The sequence below is a fragment of the Micropterus dolomieu genome, linkage group LG11 (assembly GCF_021292245.1).
Source record: "Micropterus dolomieu isolate WLL.071019.BEF.003 ecotype Adirondacks linkage group LG11, ASM2129224v1, whole genome shotgun sequence".
NCBI lineage: Eukaryota > Metazoa > Chordata > Actinopteri > Centrarchiformes > Centrarchidae > Micropterus > Micropterus dolomieu.
The window spans coordinates 2839954-2854506 of record NC_060160.1 but is presented as its reverse complement, the minus strand read 5'-3'; the positions used below and the strand labels follow the sequence as shown (position 1 = coordinate 2854506).

Genomic DNA, 14553 nt, shown 5'->3' with positions numbered 1-14553 from the left:
AACCTAAAATGTTCACCTCTGTTTGTAGAAGAAGTCTCTTTTTGGGAGAGGGGAACAGCCTTAGAGGATTCAAGGGAAACCTCATTATGTTAACGTCTCATAAACCTCTATAAGGGCTTCTATGTTCCCAAATTTCTTTGCATATTTTCCATGATGGTTGCTGATGAGGTTTCTTGGAATATTGTGACACAGCCACTTAGTCTCTGCAGGTCAAGGATTAACACAACTGTGGAAAAGGCAGAGATGTGGAGATAATCACAACCGGTGTTTTTCTTTTTACAGTTTTATCGTCTTGTCTGCTTGAGGTCCAGTAACAAGCAGCTCCAGGTGAAGGAAAGCAAATCTGCCCGTTTCAGAGGGATTAAAAACGGATTAATTAGAATTGGAAAGCAAGTTGAAAGGTGGAAGCGAGTGTGTGCGGGTGTGTTTACATCCACGTCATATCAGCATAATTTACTCACACACACACAAACACTAACACACACACACAGACATAGATGTGCTGTAAACAAACATAACCTTGCTGACTGCTTTGTTAAGTCCCAGGTTGCCTCCCAGAGGTTAAACAGACCTCAGATTATTAGAGCAGCAACTCCAACCAGAGCTCACACCAAACACTGCTTTCTGCTGCATGTTTGTCTTTCCTGCCTCTTTCGGTTTACACCAGGAATTATGTACAAGGTAAGCAGGGTCTCGAAAGGTCAGGGAAAGGTTGTAAGATGCACAAAGGTCGGTGTAACACTCTGAAAACAATATTCAAGTGTCAGTAACTGACATTTTCTGCAGGAGAAACAGCCTTTAAGAACATCCTTGATAAAAGGAAAACACCCAAAACAACACTAAAAAAGATGCCTTTCCTACTTTTGAAGCTAGCAACTTTGTTATGAGCAGGTTAAACCGGTGAAATTGTGCAGGAAACTTCTGGAGTATGTTTTTCAGATTATATGTATTCTGCGTTAAATAAAGCCAGTTAATCTGAGCTCTGAAAATCACATGCAAGTATACTTAAATTAATAAAATAAGAAATCTAATAATGCTAAACATACAATAACAAACTCTAATTTAAAAAATGCAGCGAAGAAAAAACAAAAACTGGAAACTCTGTTTAACATTAATATGACATAATAAACATCGCTAACTGCAAACTGGCACCATCTCCACCCACATCTACAGTCTTTGTTAACACTTAGGAGGCAGACAGCTGGATCCACGACAGATCCAAACTCAATACGAGCCGGGCCTGAGCCAAACCACAGCTAATTTCCAAGTGCCTCATCAAAGAGGTCTGGGTCTGCGTCTCTCACCTGATCCAAAGCAAATCCAAGCAGGACCTGAGCTCTGATTGCAAACTGGCACACTCTCTGCTCAGTCCTCATAAAGGGGACAGAGATTCTGTACCTATGCCTGACATAAGCCCAACTCAAGCTGGACCTACAGTAAGCTGGCATGTCTGCAGCAGTCTGCCCCTGTTAGCAATAACACACACACTGCCCATGAGAGTACAGGCCTTGGACTGAGATTCTGGACCTGGCCTGAACCCAGCCATGCACCTGATCAGAGTCCAAACTCCAAACAAACAAACCAGCTAAAAGTTTAAACCAATGTCCTAACTTCAAAATGCGTCGATATTTATATTCTTAGACGTTATGGTACGCAAGGAACAGTGGGACCAATGAAACAAGTGGAAACTGCAGAACCAGCAGAAGCAATGGAACCAGTACATCCAGTATAAACTGACCTCAGCCTGTTGGGTGGGATGTTGTTTTTCATGCCCTTTGTTGTTTTTAACTTGTATTTGCATATTAATAACACATACTGACACACTGGGGCTTTAGATTGGTGTGTGTGTGTGTGTGTATGTGTGTGTGTGTGTGTGCAGTATTGTGTGACCATGTGACCAAATGTTTGTATGTATCATCATGTGCGCGCGCACGCGTGTGTGTGTGTGTGTGTGTGTCAGACAGACCAAGGACAGCTTGCACACACATACACACAAAAGTAAGGAAACAATACAAACAAACAAACGTGCACACACAAGGTGGAACAAATGGACACAGCAAAAGTCATGCACGCACGCACACACATTAAGAAAACAGCACACTAACATCACATCATCATAACTCACGCACACACACTCAGAGTCATTGTCTCCATCTTTTCTCCTCAGTCTATCTTACACACACACACACACACACACACACACACTGTAGCGGCAGCCTGTGAGTGTGTGTGTCTCTTTATGAAATCACAGAGGGTCTGACCGCCTCATAGTAATTATGCTAATTGCCTGGATGCCCTTGCCTTTATTTATGCGCGGCTGCTAAGATAAATAAAAGGAAATTGCTTTGGATCTAACTGTATTCATTTCAGCATGCTAACTAGAACGCTAACGCGCTCTCTGTGTCGGGGTGTGTGTGTGTGTGTGTGTGTGTGTGTGTGTGTGGAGCGAGCAAATGGGGGGGGGGGGGGGGGGGGGGGGGGCGCATAGATTTGTTTACCCTTCACAAATTCTGCAGGTAATTGCAATTTTGATTGTACATTTATTTATTTTATTCTGTGTGTGTGGACGGATTGTATTAAGGTGTTGTGTGTATGGCAGTGAGATGGAGGGTTAGTGTGTGTGTGTGTGTGTGTGTGTGTGTGTGTGTGTGTGTGTACTTCCTGTCTCTCAGTCTTCTGTCATAATGAAATGTTTTGTTCTATTAACTAGAATACAACAGTCTGAAAGCTGCAGACTGTTCTAAAGCATTTGGAAAAAAAAAAACACAACAAGAAACAACTTTTACCTTAAAATATATATTTTTTTAACCAAATTTAAATTGTTATTCTAATTATTTTCTGAATTAACTGTTTAATCATTTCATCTTTAAGATTTCAAAAAAAGGATATATAGCTATTACAATAGACACAGAAAAGCACTCTAATTTATCAATCTTTAGTATTGAGGGATTAAGGGTAACTACTGTACATAGCATTTACACCATCTCTTCAGTCATAACCTCTAAAGAGCCTTACTGAAAAGATTGAATGTTATTCGATATTATAATATATTATAATCCAATAATTTATCCAGTCATCAACCAAAATCTGGGGTAAGTATTAGAAGAAGTAATAGAAATTACTATTATTATTAAAAGTGAGTGTAAACATTCAAGTCTCAAGTTGTGACCTGAAGTAGTCTGTGTTGCTTTAAAACTTTTCCACTGCACATGACCTTGGAAATGGTGGTGCAGAAGTCCTACTACTGTTGTGATTTGTTTTTGTTTTTTTAATGTTTTGATCTTGTTGACTTGGTGTGTTTTGCTTCCTTTCTCCGTGTTGTGTGTTCCTTATGTCATTTGTTCATTCGTTCTGTTTCCTATTTCACATTTACTCATTTTTATCTGACGTGACTTACATTCGAGGAACAACGTACGAGCATCAGTCAAGTAAGAGATCTATGAGACTCGTTAAGACCAGCAATACTACTGGTAAGCGCTATAAACGCATACTGCATCAACGGGACAGGCACTTATGGGAAGCAATAAGAGTTCACAAATAGTGCAATCAAGACAAGTGAGTTGTAAGGAGATAAGAGGAAAAGGAGCACAGGAAGTGCTCGTTAGAGGTCTAGAGGTCAGGGGTTAGAGGTGTTATGAGACAAAGTGTTCTTGGGAAGAGATGAGTTTTCCAGAGCTCATTAAAGTTAGAGAGTTGGAGCTTGTTCCAATATCACAGAGTCACAACAGTTTTACTTTGAAGTTGGTCTGTTCTTGATGTAGTATTGTTTTACTTCCTGTTTCTGTGTCACATACTGATGCTTTTCACCTATCTATCACCTGCTTTTTTCATTCGTAGCCTGTTCACTGTTTCACCAGAGTTATTTCCAGTGTCTTGTGTCTCACCAGTATTCCTTGTGCCTCTCCTGTGGTCTGGATGTACATTTGGGATGTTTGGTTGTCCACTTGTTCGTCTCTGGAACACCCTGCTTTGTTTTTGGACTGCTTCACCACCACTAGTCTCCTGGATTTATACTGTTTCAAGATTTATGTTACTGCACCTTGGACTTGCTACCTTACAACTCACCTTAAGTTTTAGCTTAAGTTTTACCTGCTCCCCTCTCATGTCTGCATTTGGGCCCATCTCCATGTGAGCATTAAGGCCTTTTTCAAAATGAGCTAATTTCATCTGCTGATGAAGACAGTATGGTTATAATATTTGGAAAAAGCTAGGAAACAGATATTAAGGCTGGATTGTTTTTGGTCCAAGAACCAATGTGTTGGGTCTGGTTTTAAACCCATTCAAACTACAAACAGAAGCACAAGATATCCAGAACGTAAAGTGTAATCGGCCCGAGGTTGTACTGCACACTCTAGACTCGAACTCGTGACCTTGGGTACGGGAGGCGGACTCGCTAACGAGGCGGCAACAACCCATGGAGAGACAGAAAGAAATGCTGTAACGTAATAAAGAAAAAAGTGGAGCAATATTTATTGCAATGCTAACAGCAAAGATGTCAGCTGGTCTTTTGATTTTTCCAACAGTTTTTGTCCAAAGTGAGACATCAACAACTAGATTGCGATGAAGGTTCCTGATCACGCTCCTGCTCACCTCCCTTTAGGTTTTAATAACCTCATGACCTTTCCTGTAGCGCCACACTCAGGACAGACTTTGTATCTAGGAACACACACACACACACACACAGATCATATAAGGCCACAGACAGTAAAAGAAATGGACACGCACACACAGGCACATACAGACCTGGGTAAACACACACTTAAAGAAATCCATAAAGAGTAGAAAGACAGATATGCACACACATATACAGGCACATATAGATCTAAATGTTAGGCCACAGACAGTAAAAGAAAGAATTAACACACACGCATACACACACAAATGTCTAAATCTGGGCATTCAGACAGTAAAAGAAAGAATTGCAATTGATTAGTGAGTGCTGCTGAATGGCTCGCTCCCTCTGCTTCCCACCTCCTGCAGATTACTGCATCGATCGCCCTCTCACACACACACACACACACCAGATGAGGCCATCTTTTAACCATTCAGAACGGGCGGTTTAAATGTTACTGTCAAGCTCTCTGCCTCTTAATGACAAATGGAAAAACAGACTGTGTGTGTGTGTGTGTGTGTGTGTGTGAGTGAGAGAGAGAGAGAGAGAGAGAACAAATTAATTGTTAGAAAGGGGAGTGATATATAGGAAAACAACAAATAAAGAAATAAAGAGAGCGGGAGAGAGGGAGGGGAAAGTGATTAAGAAGGAATAGAGAGAAAGAGAGAAGAAGAAGATCAATGGGGGACACAGGGAGAAACAAAGAGCAAAGAAGAAAAATGAAAACAAAAAGATACAAAGTAACAAAAATGATTAAAAAGAGAAAGACAGCGACAGAAAGGAATTGATGAAATGAATACTACAAAGCCTAAAGTATTTGGACGGAGCATTTGAAAACCATGTTTATTAACCTGCTGCTCTAACAACCTCCACTCGTGAGGTTTTGGTTTTTCCAGCAGATGTTGGACCAGCTGCAGTGAAGTCTAAACTAATCTAAAGGTCTGGCTCACAGTCAGTGGTCCAGTTCATCCCAAAGGTGCTGGATGGGGTTGAGGTCAGGGCTCTGTGCGGTCAAGTGCAAACTGGGATGATTATTTTAGCTTATTCCCACTGCACAAACTTAACAAAACATAACCTGTATCTGTAATCGTGGTTCTGTTTTTGCCCCCACTTTTCTCCGTCCACTTTAGAGACAAGTTTCTGGAAATACATGTGGCCTCTCGCTCTGGAGGTGATTCTATATGCAGGTTCAAGGTACTTTCAGAGGTTCCTACTATTCGTTGAGAGCAGGGCCTTCAAAAGGGAGCTGGAGTTCAACAGTGGTCAACCCGGCTGAAGGTCCTTTCGGATAACCAACCAGTCCCAGCTGTGCCCTGGATTCTCGGTCTCATGCTCACATAAATATGAAAGAAAATCAATAACAATTTCATAACCCCCTCTCCAACCTCTTACTTCCCTCACCTGCCAACAGCGCATGAGATTGACATTGTTCATTCATTCCCGTCTGTGAAAGCTCCTCTCCTGTGAAATCAGGTCCCAGTTTGTGTTCGGGAGGCAGAGACCATCTCCGCATCCTCTGCTGAAGACTTCCCATGATAGCTGATCTCTCCTCCTCTCCCTCTCCATATGTATGCGTTCTTATCTGAGTAATGCATGTTACTAGCTCGACTTCTTCCCTCTGCCGTAGTTTTGTGCCGTTAAATCTCTCTCCTCTCTTCACTCATCACTTTCTGCAGGTGTTTCTGCCTCCGGAGCTGTAGAGTCTGGATCTGGGGTTGCGGGCTTCCTGCTGCCCCCATGTTCCTTCTAGTCGCTGCAATTATTATTTGTTTACCTCCGTCTGTGTATGTCTCCCTGCCTCCAATCTGTTCTTAGATTTGTTTTCTCTCTTGTTGTTTTTTTTATTTACTTTTATGATTTTTATTGGCACTAACTGCGCATTAAGTCCAAAAGCAATGTAAGGGTTGTAGGACGGCGCGATTACATCCAAAGTCAATGCAAAGACACAGAGAGATGCGATTTCCTGTCGGGCTGTGCGGAGGACGCACTGCCAGCAACGCAAAGGGATTCGCTTGAGGTGAAATTTTTCAACTCCAACCAGAAAGTTGCATGACCGTGTGTAGCGATAGTCTATCAGCGCTGTCCAGACGTCACTGGCGGCTTCAGAGCGTTGTTTGGAGAGGACCGAGCAGTGTGGACATACTGAATCTGTGCTGGCCGACAGACAGCTGCTGAGGAGAGAGAGCGCCCAGGATTTTGGACAAATAAACCCCTGTAGTTGGACTGGATTCTGCTATTAGAACTGCGCCTTTCACTGGCGGGAGGAGCTTGCTTTTAAATAAACTTTAATTTAAATAAACTTTATTTTTATTTTTTGGGATTAAAACATTGATTAAAACATTTATGGGCACCCACAGCTCTGTAAGACTACTACTTTATTTTTCTATTTAAAAAAACAAGACAAAACAATTTCTTCATTGCTTGGAGAAAAGAAAGCGAAGAAGCTGCAACTGAATGCAAAATGTTTACTTTGGTTTCATACAGCTGTAGTAATTGCAGGTTGTGTATATTCGCATTATCTTATTGTAAGTGAACATTCTGCAGTAGCCCAGTGAAAAAACTCACGTGAGGATTAAATGTACGTTTGGTCTGAGTGCACAGTTAAGGTATGGAGCGAAAGAAGGGGGCAGAAGGGAGAAAATGGAGTTTAAAAAATGACGAGGAACTTGATACATGAGAGCCAAAGTCGATGTAAACCTGGCGTAATAAAGTATTGCAATGTGTTAGTGTCTGTGAGAGTGTCTCTCTGTGTGTTTTGCATCCAGCATATGGCTCTTTACAGTCCTCTGGGATTTAAAAGGCACAGTTCATTCATTTAGTCCCCAGTTTACTCCCAGTTCACACATTAACAACAACTGGAACAACTGGAGCAGCAGATCCTTAGCTGTGCAGGGAGAATAAAAACTCTCCCCCCAGCTCCTGTAAACACAATATTTGCCTGGTTTTATTTTATCAGCTGCCTTTAAAAAAATATGAGACAGAAGTCTGCTGGACTTCTGCCAAGTGACAATAATGTCTTATAAACAGATGTTCAGCTCATTTAGGTTGGGACGGATTGTACATTTTGATTCATTTCTTTCTCTTTACACTAAAGTTCCCTTTAAAAATCCTAAAGCTCTCTTCTTTGAGGGTCATATGATTGTTCCAAGTCCAATTCAGCAAACCCAATAAACTGCACAAACGTGTCCCAAATTGTTCCTTTCAATTTCATTCACATTATCTGCTCATGATCTTTAGCATAATTGATGCCCTGAAACTGCTTTATAAGGCCGCCTTTTCTGCTCCATTAAGTTGGATTTACAAAAATGTCACCCGCAAGTAAAAATAACTTCATCCTGCAGGCTTTCAAGTCTTGCTGTCACAAAGCAGCCAACGAACACAGAACAAATTTTGCAGTGTCAGTAGTCATATTAGGGGAGCAGAAACAATTAGAAAATAGCTATTAATAAGGCTGCCAACGCCATGTCATCCGAGAACGGTACTGTGACCGAGATGAAAAAAGACATATTGGACCAAACTAGACAGTCAAAGGGATGTGAAAGTCATGCAGGTAGAGAAAATATTATAATAGATGTCAGGGGTTAGCACAGGGTGTGTCCACGGACAGCAACTTGTGTGCTGGAGTGGAGTATTTTTAGCAATTAATAAACGGCATTGGTTGCCAATTGCCAATACAATCATAAAAGAAATGTGCTGTTGAACTTTTAAGTAAATTGATTTTGAAATTCAGGGATTCTGTCTGTTTATTAGTCGTAAAACAGGCTTGGATCCAAGGGTGGAAATGAACTTTTTGGCTCACCTGCCAATGGGACTGGTAGATGAAAATATCCACCGGCCAAATATATTTTTACCAGCCAAAATAATAACTTGCCTTTTTATGTCACATAAACATTTGTTTCAGTAGTTTTAATTGAGATAAAAAGGTATTCTGTCCAATGCAAACTCAAAGAAGACACCAGATTGAAATTTGAAGCAAAATTATTTTTTTTGCTATTAAATGTAAATTCAACTTAAATGTCATCACTGCTCACTCTTAATCATGCTTTATCATTCAACATAAACCTCCTCATTAATTAATTTTTATAAAATTTTCTGCTCCAGACACATTTTTGCCCCCCCCCATTAATTAATTTTTATAAAATTTTCTGCTCCAGACACATTTTTGCCCCCCCCCCCACTATCTTTATTAAAAACTGTGAATCAGTACTATACACCTAATATTAATTGTAGGTTGTTTTCATTTATTTAAATCTTTGTGCAAGAAAAACAGTCTACATTGGTCTGTAATTTATTTATTCTGAGTACTAACAAAAAATCATAACCATTCATGCACAAAAATGACTGTAGGTTGTAGTCGTAAATAATTTTCTATCTATTTTAGGGGCAAATACATGTGAAATACTCTGTTTAGCAAAGCATCATCTGTCCTGAACCCATCACGCTGCTTTTCTTCCCCTCACTGTTACCGAGCGGTTCTACATGCTGCAACAGCAGGTATAAATAAACGGGAGATTTGCGGGGAAATATTTAAATGGGAAGATACCGGGAGAGAACGGTAAAATACGGGAGAAGCCCGGGGGAAACGGGAGGGTTGACAGGTATGAACGTTACGGTGGTAGCTAGCAAGCTAAATGCTAAAAACACTTCAGGTACTCCAAGCCCGACCTGACGGCTCCCGACTCCAATCCCCTAACGCAATATCTAATATATAGTTATATAATATATAACACTTACATATCAACGCCAATCAAACACAAGAAACCTGAAATAAACATAAAGTACAACCAATGAACGCCCCTACACAGTTTTAGATCCCTTGGTACAGCAGGGACCAATTTAAGTGCAACACACAACATGAAACTACGCTGATCCGCTGTTAGCTACGCCAAGATTTTAGTATATGGCGATAACGTACCGAATATGTTTATCCGCCACATTGGCGGGTAGCCACCATTTAGCTGCCAAACGGAAAATCTCATACTCAAAAATTTTATATTTTAATTCTTCAAATTCTCTTAAATCACTCGCATGTGCCACTTAATAGTATAGAAAGTCTGTTTGTATCTTGCATGAGGCCCAGTGTTTGGGAAGGAAATGACAGAGTCTGAGGATCTGACAGTTGCAAATCAGGTCACATGATGCTGCCGACTGTCAGTCACAAGGGGAGTTTGAACTTCCTGTTAGAGAGCAGAACTGCTTCCTGTCCAACTAATGCACTGACAAGCGGCATCAAGGGCCAGGCTGACATTCTGCCTGCAAAGGTCAACACACACACACACACACACACCTCAAATGCATACACACCCTTATAAGGACAGACATACACAAATTGACTCACACACCCACACACAAGCACTCAACGTCTTGCTATCATTGCCAAGTCCAAAAGGTCAACTTCATGCTGATTGGTGATAGAACTATCAAATGAACCAATCAATAGCCAAGAGGAGGAGGAGGGGGAGGAGGGTTGCTCTTGGGAGAGAGAGGAAGAGCAATCTAAGATGCCAACACATCACGAGAGAGAGGGTGGGAGATGAGAAAGAGAGGGGGAGAGGAAGAGGAGGAAAGTCAGGATTTGGAGCGAGAGAGAGATGGGAGGATGGGCTGGAGGAGGAAGGTGCAGACAGGTCAACATATCAATAAAGGAAAGGAGAAAGAGAGAGGAAGGTTTGGACAAAGAGGTGAGTGAAGGGAGAGAAGAGGAAAGGCAGAGAGAGAGATGGGAGGAAGAGGAAGGTTCAGAAAGGTCAACACATGTCAGTATTGGAGAGAGAGAGAGAGAGAGAGAGAGAGAGAGAGAGAGAGATCAGTACGTCTGTCATTATAATAAGAGGTGGATGTTTTTAAACTATGATATATATTCATATTATTATCGCTGTGTGAGATAAATGATTTCATTTTGGATTAATTGTTGCAGTAAATTACGGTAACATTTATTATCCAACTGAAATCACAATTAGTCAGTCGATTGTCAAAGTGAATTCTTTTTTATATCGGTTGTTAAATTGTTTAAAATAGTAAGAAAAAAGATCTCTGGAGATGCGTCGGCAATGCTCATTTACTCTGAGTGGGTGGGTCAGTGTCGACGTTAGAGAGCGACAGTTAGCTGGCAGGCTGAGCCCTGGCAGCGGGGTGGAGAGTAAACAAAAAGCCACTGGCAGAAACATGAAGCATCTAAACTAACAAATCTGTAAATGGCAGCCACATTTTATTTTCATCTGAGTCACAGCTGACCAACTCCTCAGCTATCTAGACCTGCAGTTGCACTTTACACCCAGTGGATCCACGGTGGCTCGTTCAACAAGCTAAAGCGCAGGAAGAGACTTGATTTTAGGTTAAATAAGGTCGATAAGGAGACTAGAAAGCTAACGTGGTGCCATTGTTGTGTGGCAAGCTGCTGTCTGACCCTGTCTACATCGTCAGGATGTGTTTAGCCACAGTCCTGCTCTGAGTTCAACTTTGTTTTGGCAGCACTCAGAGCCAAACACACAACGACTATAGTTACATGTGTCAAACAGAAGAAACTAGACTTTGTAGCCAAAAACAATGTTTTGAGGTTGCGGTTACATGTGTAAAGCGGAAGCAAAATGCCAGCTGTTATGTATCCTGTGTAGACAGCTGCACTGATTAAAATTAAAGCGGATCTGTTCCAGACAACTGAAAAATGCAGCTGAAACACCTCCAGAACTTTTTTCTACAAATATGTCCAATGCAATTCAAATTGTAGTTTGGACTTTAATTGTTGCGATTCGACTGCAAGTTCCTGAAGGAACTGGCCGAAGCTTTTAGAAGTATGTGGTCTGAAAGAAACACAGAGACGGTTAGAGAAAGGTAGACAGAGGCAGAGTGAGAGCAGGAGGGAGAGATAACAGCATCAGTGGGATATTGCAGACACTTGGAGTGGTCGCCCCTCCTCGTTTTTAATCAAAAGCAACAATCGACAAGTGGACAGGTGACCAACACACACACACACACACAGTGACAACCTTGGAGTAATAATTCCACTCTTCCAGTTATTGCTCAGAGCTCAATATCACTTTAATTCCCTGAAAAGGTGTGTGGTTGTGGGTGTGTTAAGAGGTCCCAATCTAGTCAGTCCCGGGATCCAGTGCTGACCACAGCTCTCTCTCTCTCTCTCTCTCTCTCTTTCTGGCGTACACTGCAGATATTAAGATATTTCTATCAAGAAAGAGAAACTAATATTCGCATCAGATTATCGCCGGTGCAGCCACAGAAGTGTAATCTGAAAATAAGGAATCGTCCCGAATCACACTTGAGTTTTAAGACTTTTCAAAAGACTGCAAAATAAATCTTGGAAGCACAGCTTTCGTGAGCGGGGGAAGCTTTTACCTGGGTGTTTTTATTTTACCGACTGTCAAACTCACATTTGTGCACAACTTGTTCAGATGTAACATGTCACGTCACATTTGGACATGCGTCAGCTGATAATGCTGGAGAAGAAGCTAATTCAATCCGTTCATTCTTCTTTTATTAAAGTGACATAAACGTCCTGTAAACCCGGCAACATTTAGGGCCCGTGTCCACCAAAGCGTTTTATGCCAGCTGAAAAGAGGAGAGACGGGACGGATGTGGGTTCATGAGATTTTGTGGGCGAGGAAACATCTCGGCGAGTACCGCCGTTTGGTCCAAGAGCTGAGGTTGGACGAAGCCCGGTTCCAGGATAGTAACCGTTGCTACGGTGAGGTATTTGTCCCGCCCTTCCTCTACTATTGGACAGCTGGGTAAAAAGTGACAGTGACGAGCGCAGCGCTTTTCCCAAAGTTGAACATATTTTAACTCTCAGCGCCTCGTCACGCTGCTGGCGTTTTTTACCATGTAGTAAAAATGCGGCACCGCCATTGCAATGAACTGGAAAAAAAAATAATAAAGACGCAGGCGTCTGGAAAAAAGCGCTTTGTTGGACTCGGGCCCTTCTCAGACTCATATTCTCTATAACTTGTGAGTGTGTGTGGTTGACACTGTAGAGCTGCACGGTATGTGCACATTTCCTTTCGTCTCCACATCTCATCTTTGTCCTTCTTTCTTACATTAAGCTCTCTTTCTCCCTGCTGTCTTTGTCTAAAACCTTTCTTCCTTTCATTTTCACTTCCTGTTCTTTCTTCTCCCCTTCCTTGCCTATTCTCTTTTCATTCTTTTACCATGATTCCCTCCTATGAGTGGTGTGTGTGCGCGCGCTGTCAGACATGTAGATGGTTATTGATTGATCGGCTTGTTCATCCAAACAAACAGACACTCAGACGTAGAGACCTCTTACAGCTCATTCTGTCTGTGATCCTCTATTCTACCTGCTTCTACTCCATTTTCTCTTCTTTACAGCTGTTTGTTTTTTGGAGTATGATAAATTTTTCTGTGTTCTACTGTGTTATGTAGTGTTCCACTGTTACAGCTGTTCATATATTTGTTATTAGGTGTATGTATATATATAACGCTTAAGGTATATATCAGAAGGGGTGTGTGTGTGGCAGACGAGAAACCATCAGCTGTGCCGGTGTTGTGCCTTGTTGTCGGCACTTCGCTGGACGTTCGGATCATTTCTCACAATTGATAAACCACACAAAGAATATCATTTTTAAACAGTTACTTGGAATTGAACCGCGACATGCACGCAGTGCGGCCGACGACTGCATGCACGCAAACATCTGCACATGGCAGGGGAGTAGAGAGATAACGGTCAAAAATAATACTCAGTTTAGACGTAAATGTAGCAGCGTAAGTTACAGTGAGTAATGAAGATAGACTGTAGCACTGCAGCTTGTCAAGATTAAAGCGGAGCTACCGAGTGTAACACTAACAGTCGACTATAGCCAAGACTTGAAAATTCTGATTTGACTATATATATCTACATTTCTATCTATATAGGGGTGCAATTGTAAGGCACTTTGGATAGAAACGTCAGCTAAATGAATAAATGTACGATGTCTATACAGTATATACACACACATAAAGGTTTAATAAATAGTTATTCAAGTAATTATTGTCTCTTGATATCAATTATATTCTAGTTTACAAAACAATCACAGTCCCCTTGTACTTTAATATTCTCCTCTTTCTAAATGTATCACACACAAGAATAAACTGTGAAGCTCAACTCTTTTAATCCCACATGGACGTTCTAAACTTCACCTGTTGATCTTCCGATATGGTCGCAGGCTCCAGTACAGGCCAGTAAGCGGACCATAAGATTGTTTTTCCAAGGTCAAGAATGAACTGTCGAGCTTCTGTTCTATCGCACAATATTTTACTTTGACATGAGGTCACTTGTCTCTGGTCTGGAGGTCAACGTAGTTTTTGATGGACCTTCAATCCGTTGCCATGGAGATGTGGGGACTTCCTCATCGCAAACGGGTGGGCGTGGACTTTCAAAAACACACACACACACACACACACACACACACAATATGTTGAATGATTCAAGGACAGCAGTGTTGATAAATCTCGCTAATGCTCTCCAGATGGATGCTGTATCTCTGCAGTTTAACCTTAGGATACCCTTCCAAACACAAACACACACACGACACAGAGCAGATGCACAGAGGATCCCGAGTGCGTCTCTTCCTCATGCTGTGTTTGTCTTGTCTGAACAGTGGGTGAGTTCTGGCTGTGAAAACTGACTTCCTGAACCTTTACAGGAAGTGATCAGGGTTTAAATCAGGTGCCCCCCCCCCTTGTACCCTCAGCCCAATTATCAGCTTGCATACAGTATAGGTTTAAAAGGGGCGCTTGTAAAGGAGGCACACCTGCCTCATAACTGAGACCATTAACTCTTTGCTAAGCCACGCCCCGAATACACAGCTGGCCAATCACAGTGGACTCGCTCTAACTGAGGGCCGACGCTTTCATGGCTGCGCTCCATGGACTCATATAGAAAAGGAGTCGTTTTCTAGCTTTTTGATGCTGTATTTCTCCAAGATCCTGGGTCA

At 41.7% G+C, this 14553-nt stretch overlaps 1 protein-coding gene across 1 annotated transcript in view; it reads right to left on the bottom strand.

Moving 5' to 3' along the window:
- Window positions 1-14553, bottom strand: part of LOC123979363 (neuronal PAS domain-containing protein 3) — a 197576-nt gene that overhangs the window by 126928 nt on the left and 56095 nt on the right. The window contains exon 3 of the mRNA XM_046063268.1: window positions 1305-1466. Within this exon, the coding sequence (XP_045919224.1) occupies window positions 1305-1466 (162 nt within the window). The remainder of the gene's footprint in view (window positions 1-1304; window positions 1467-14553) is intronic.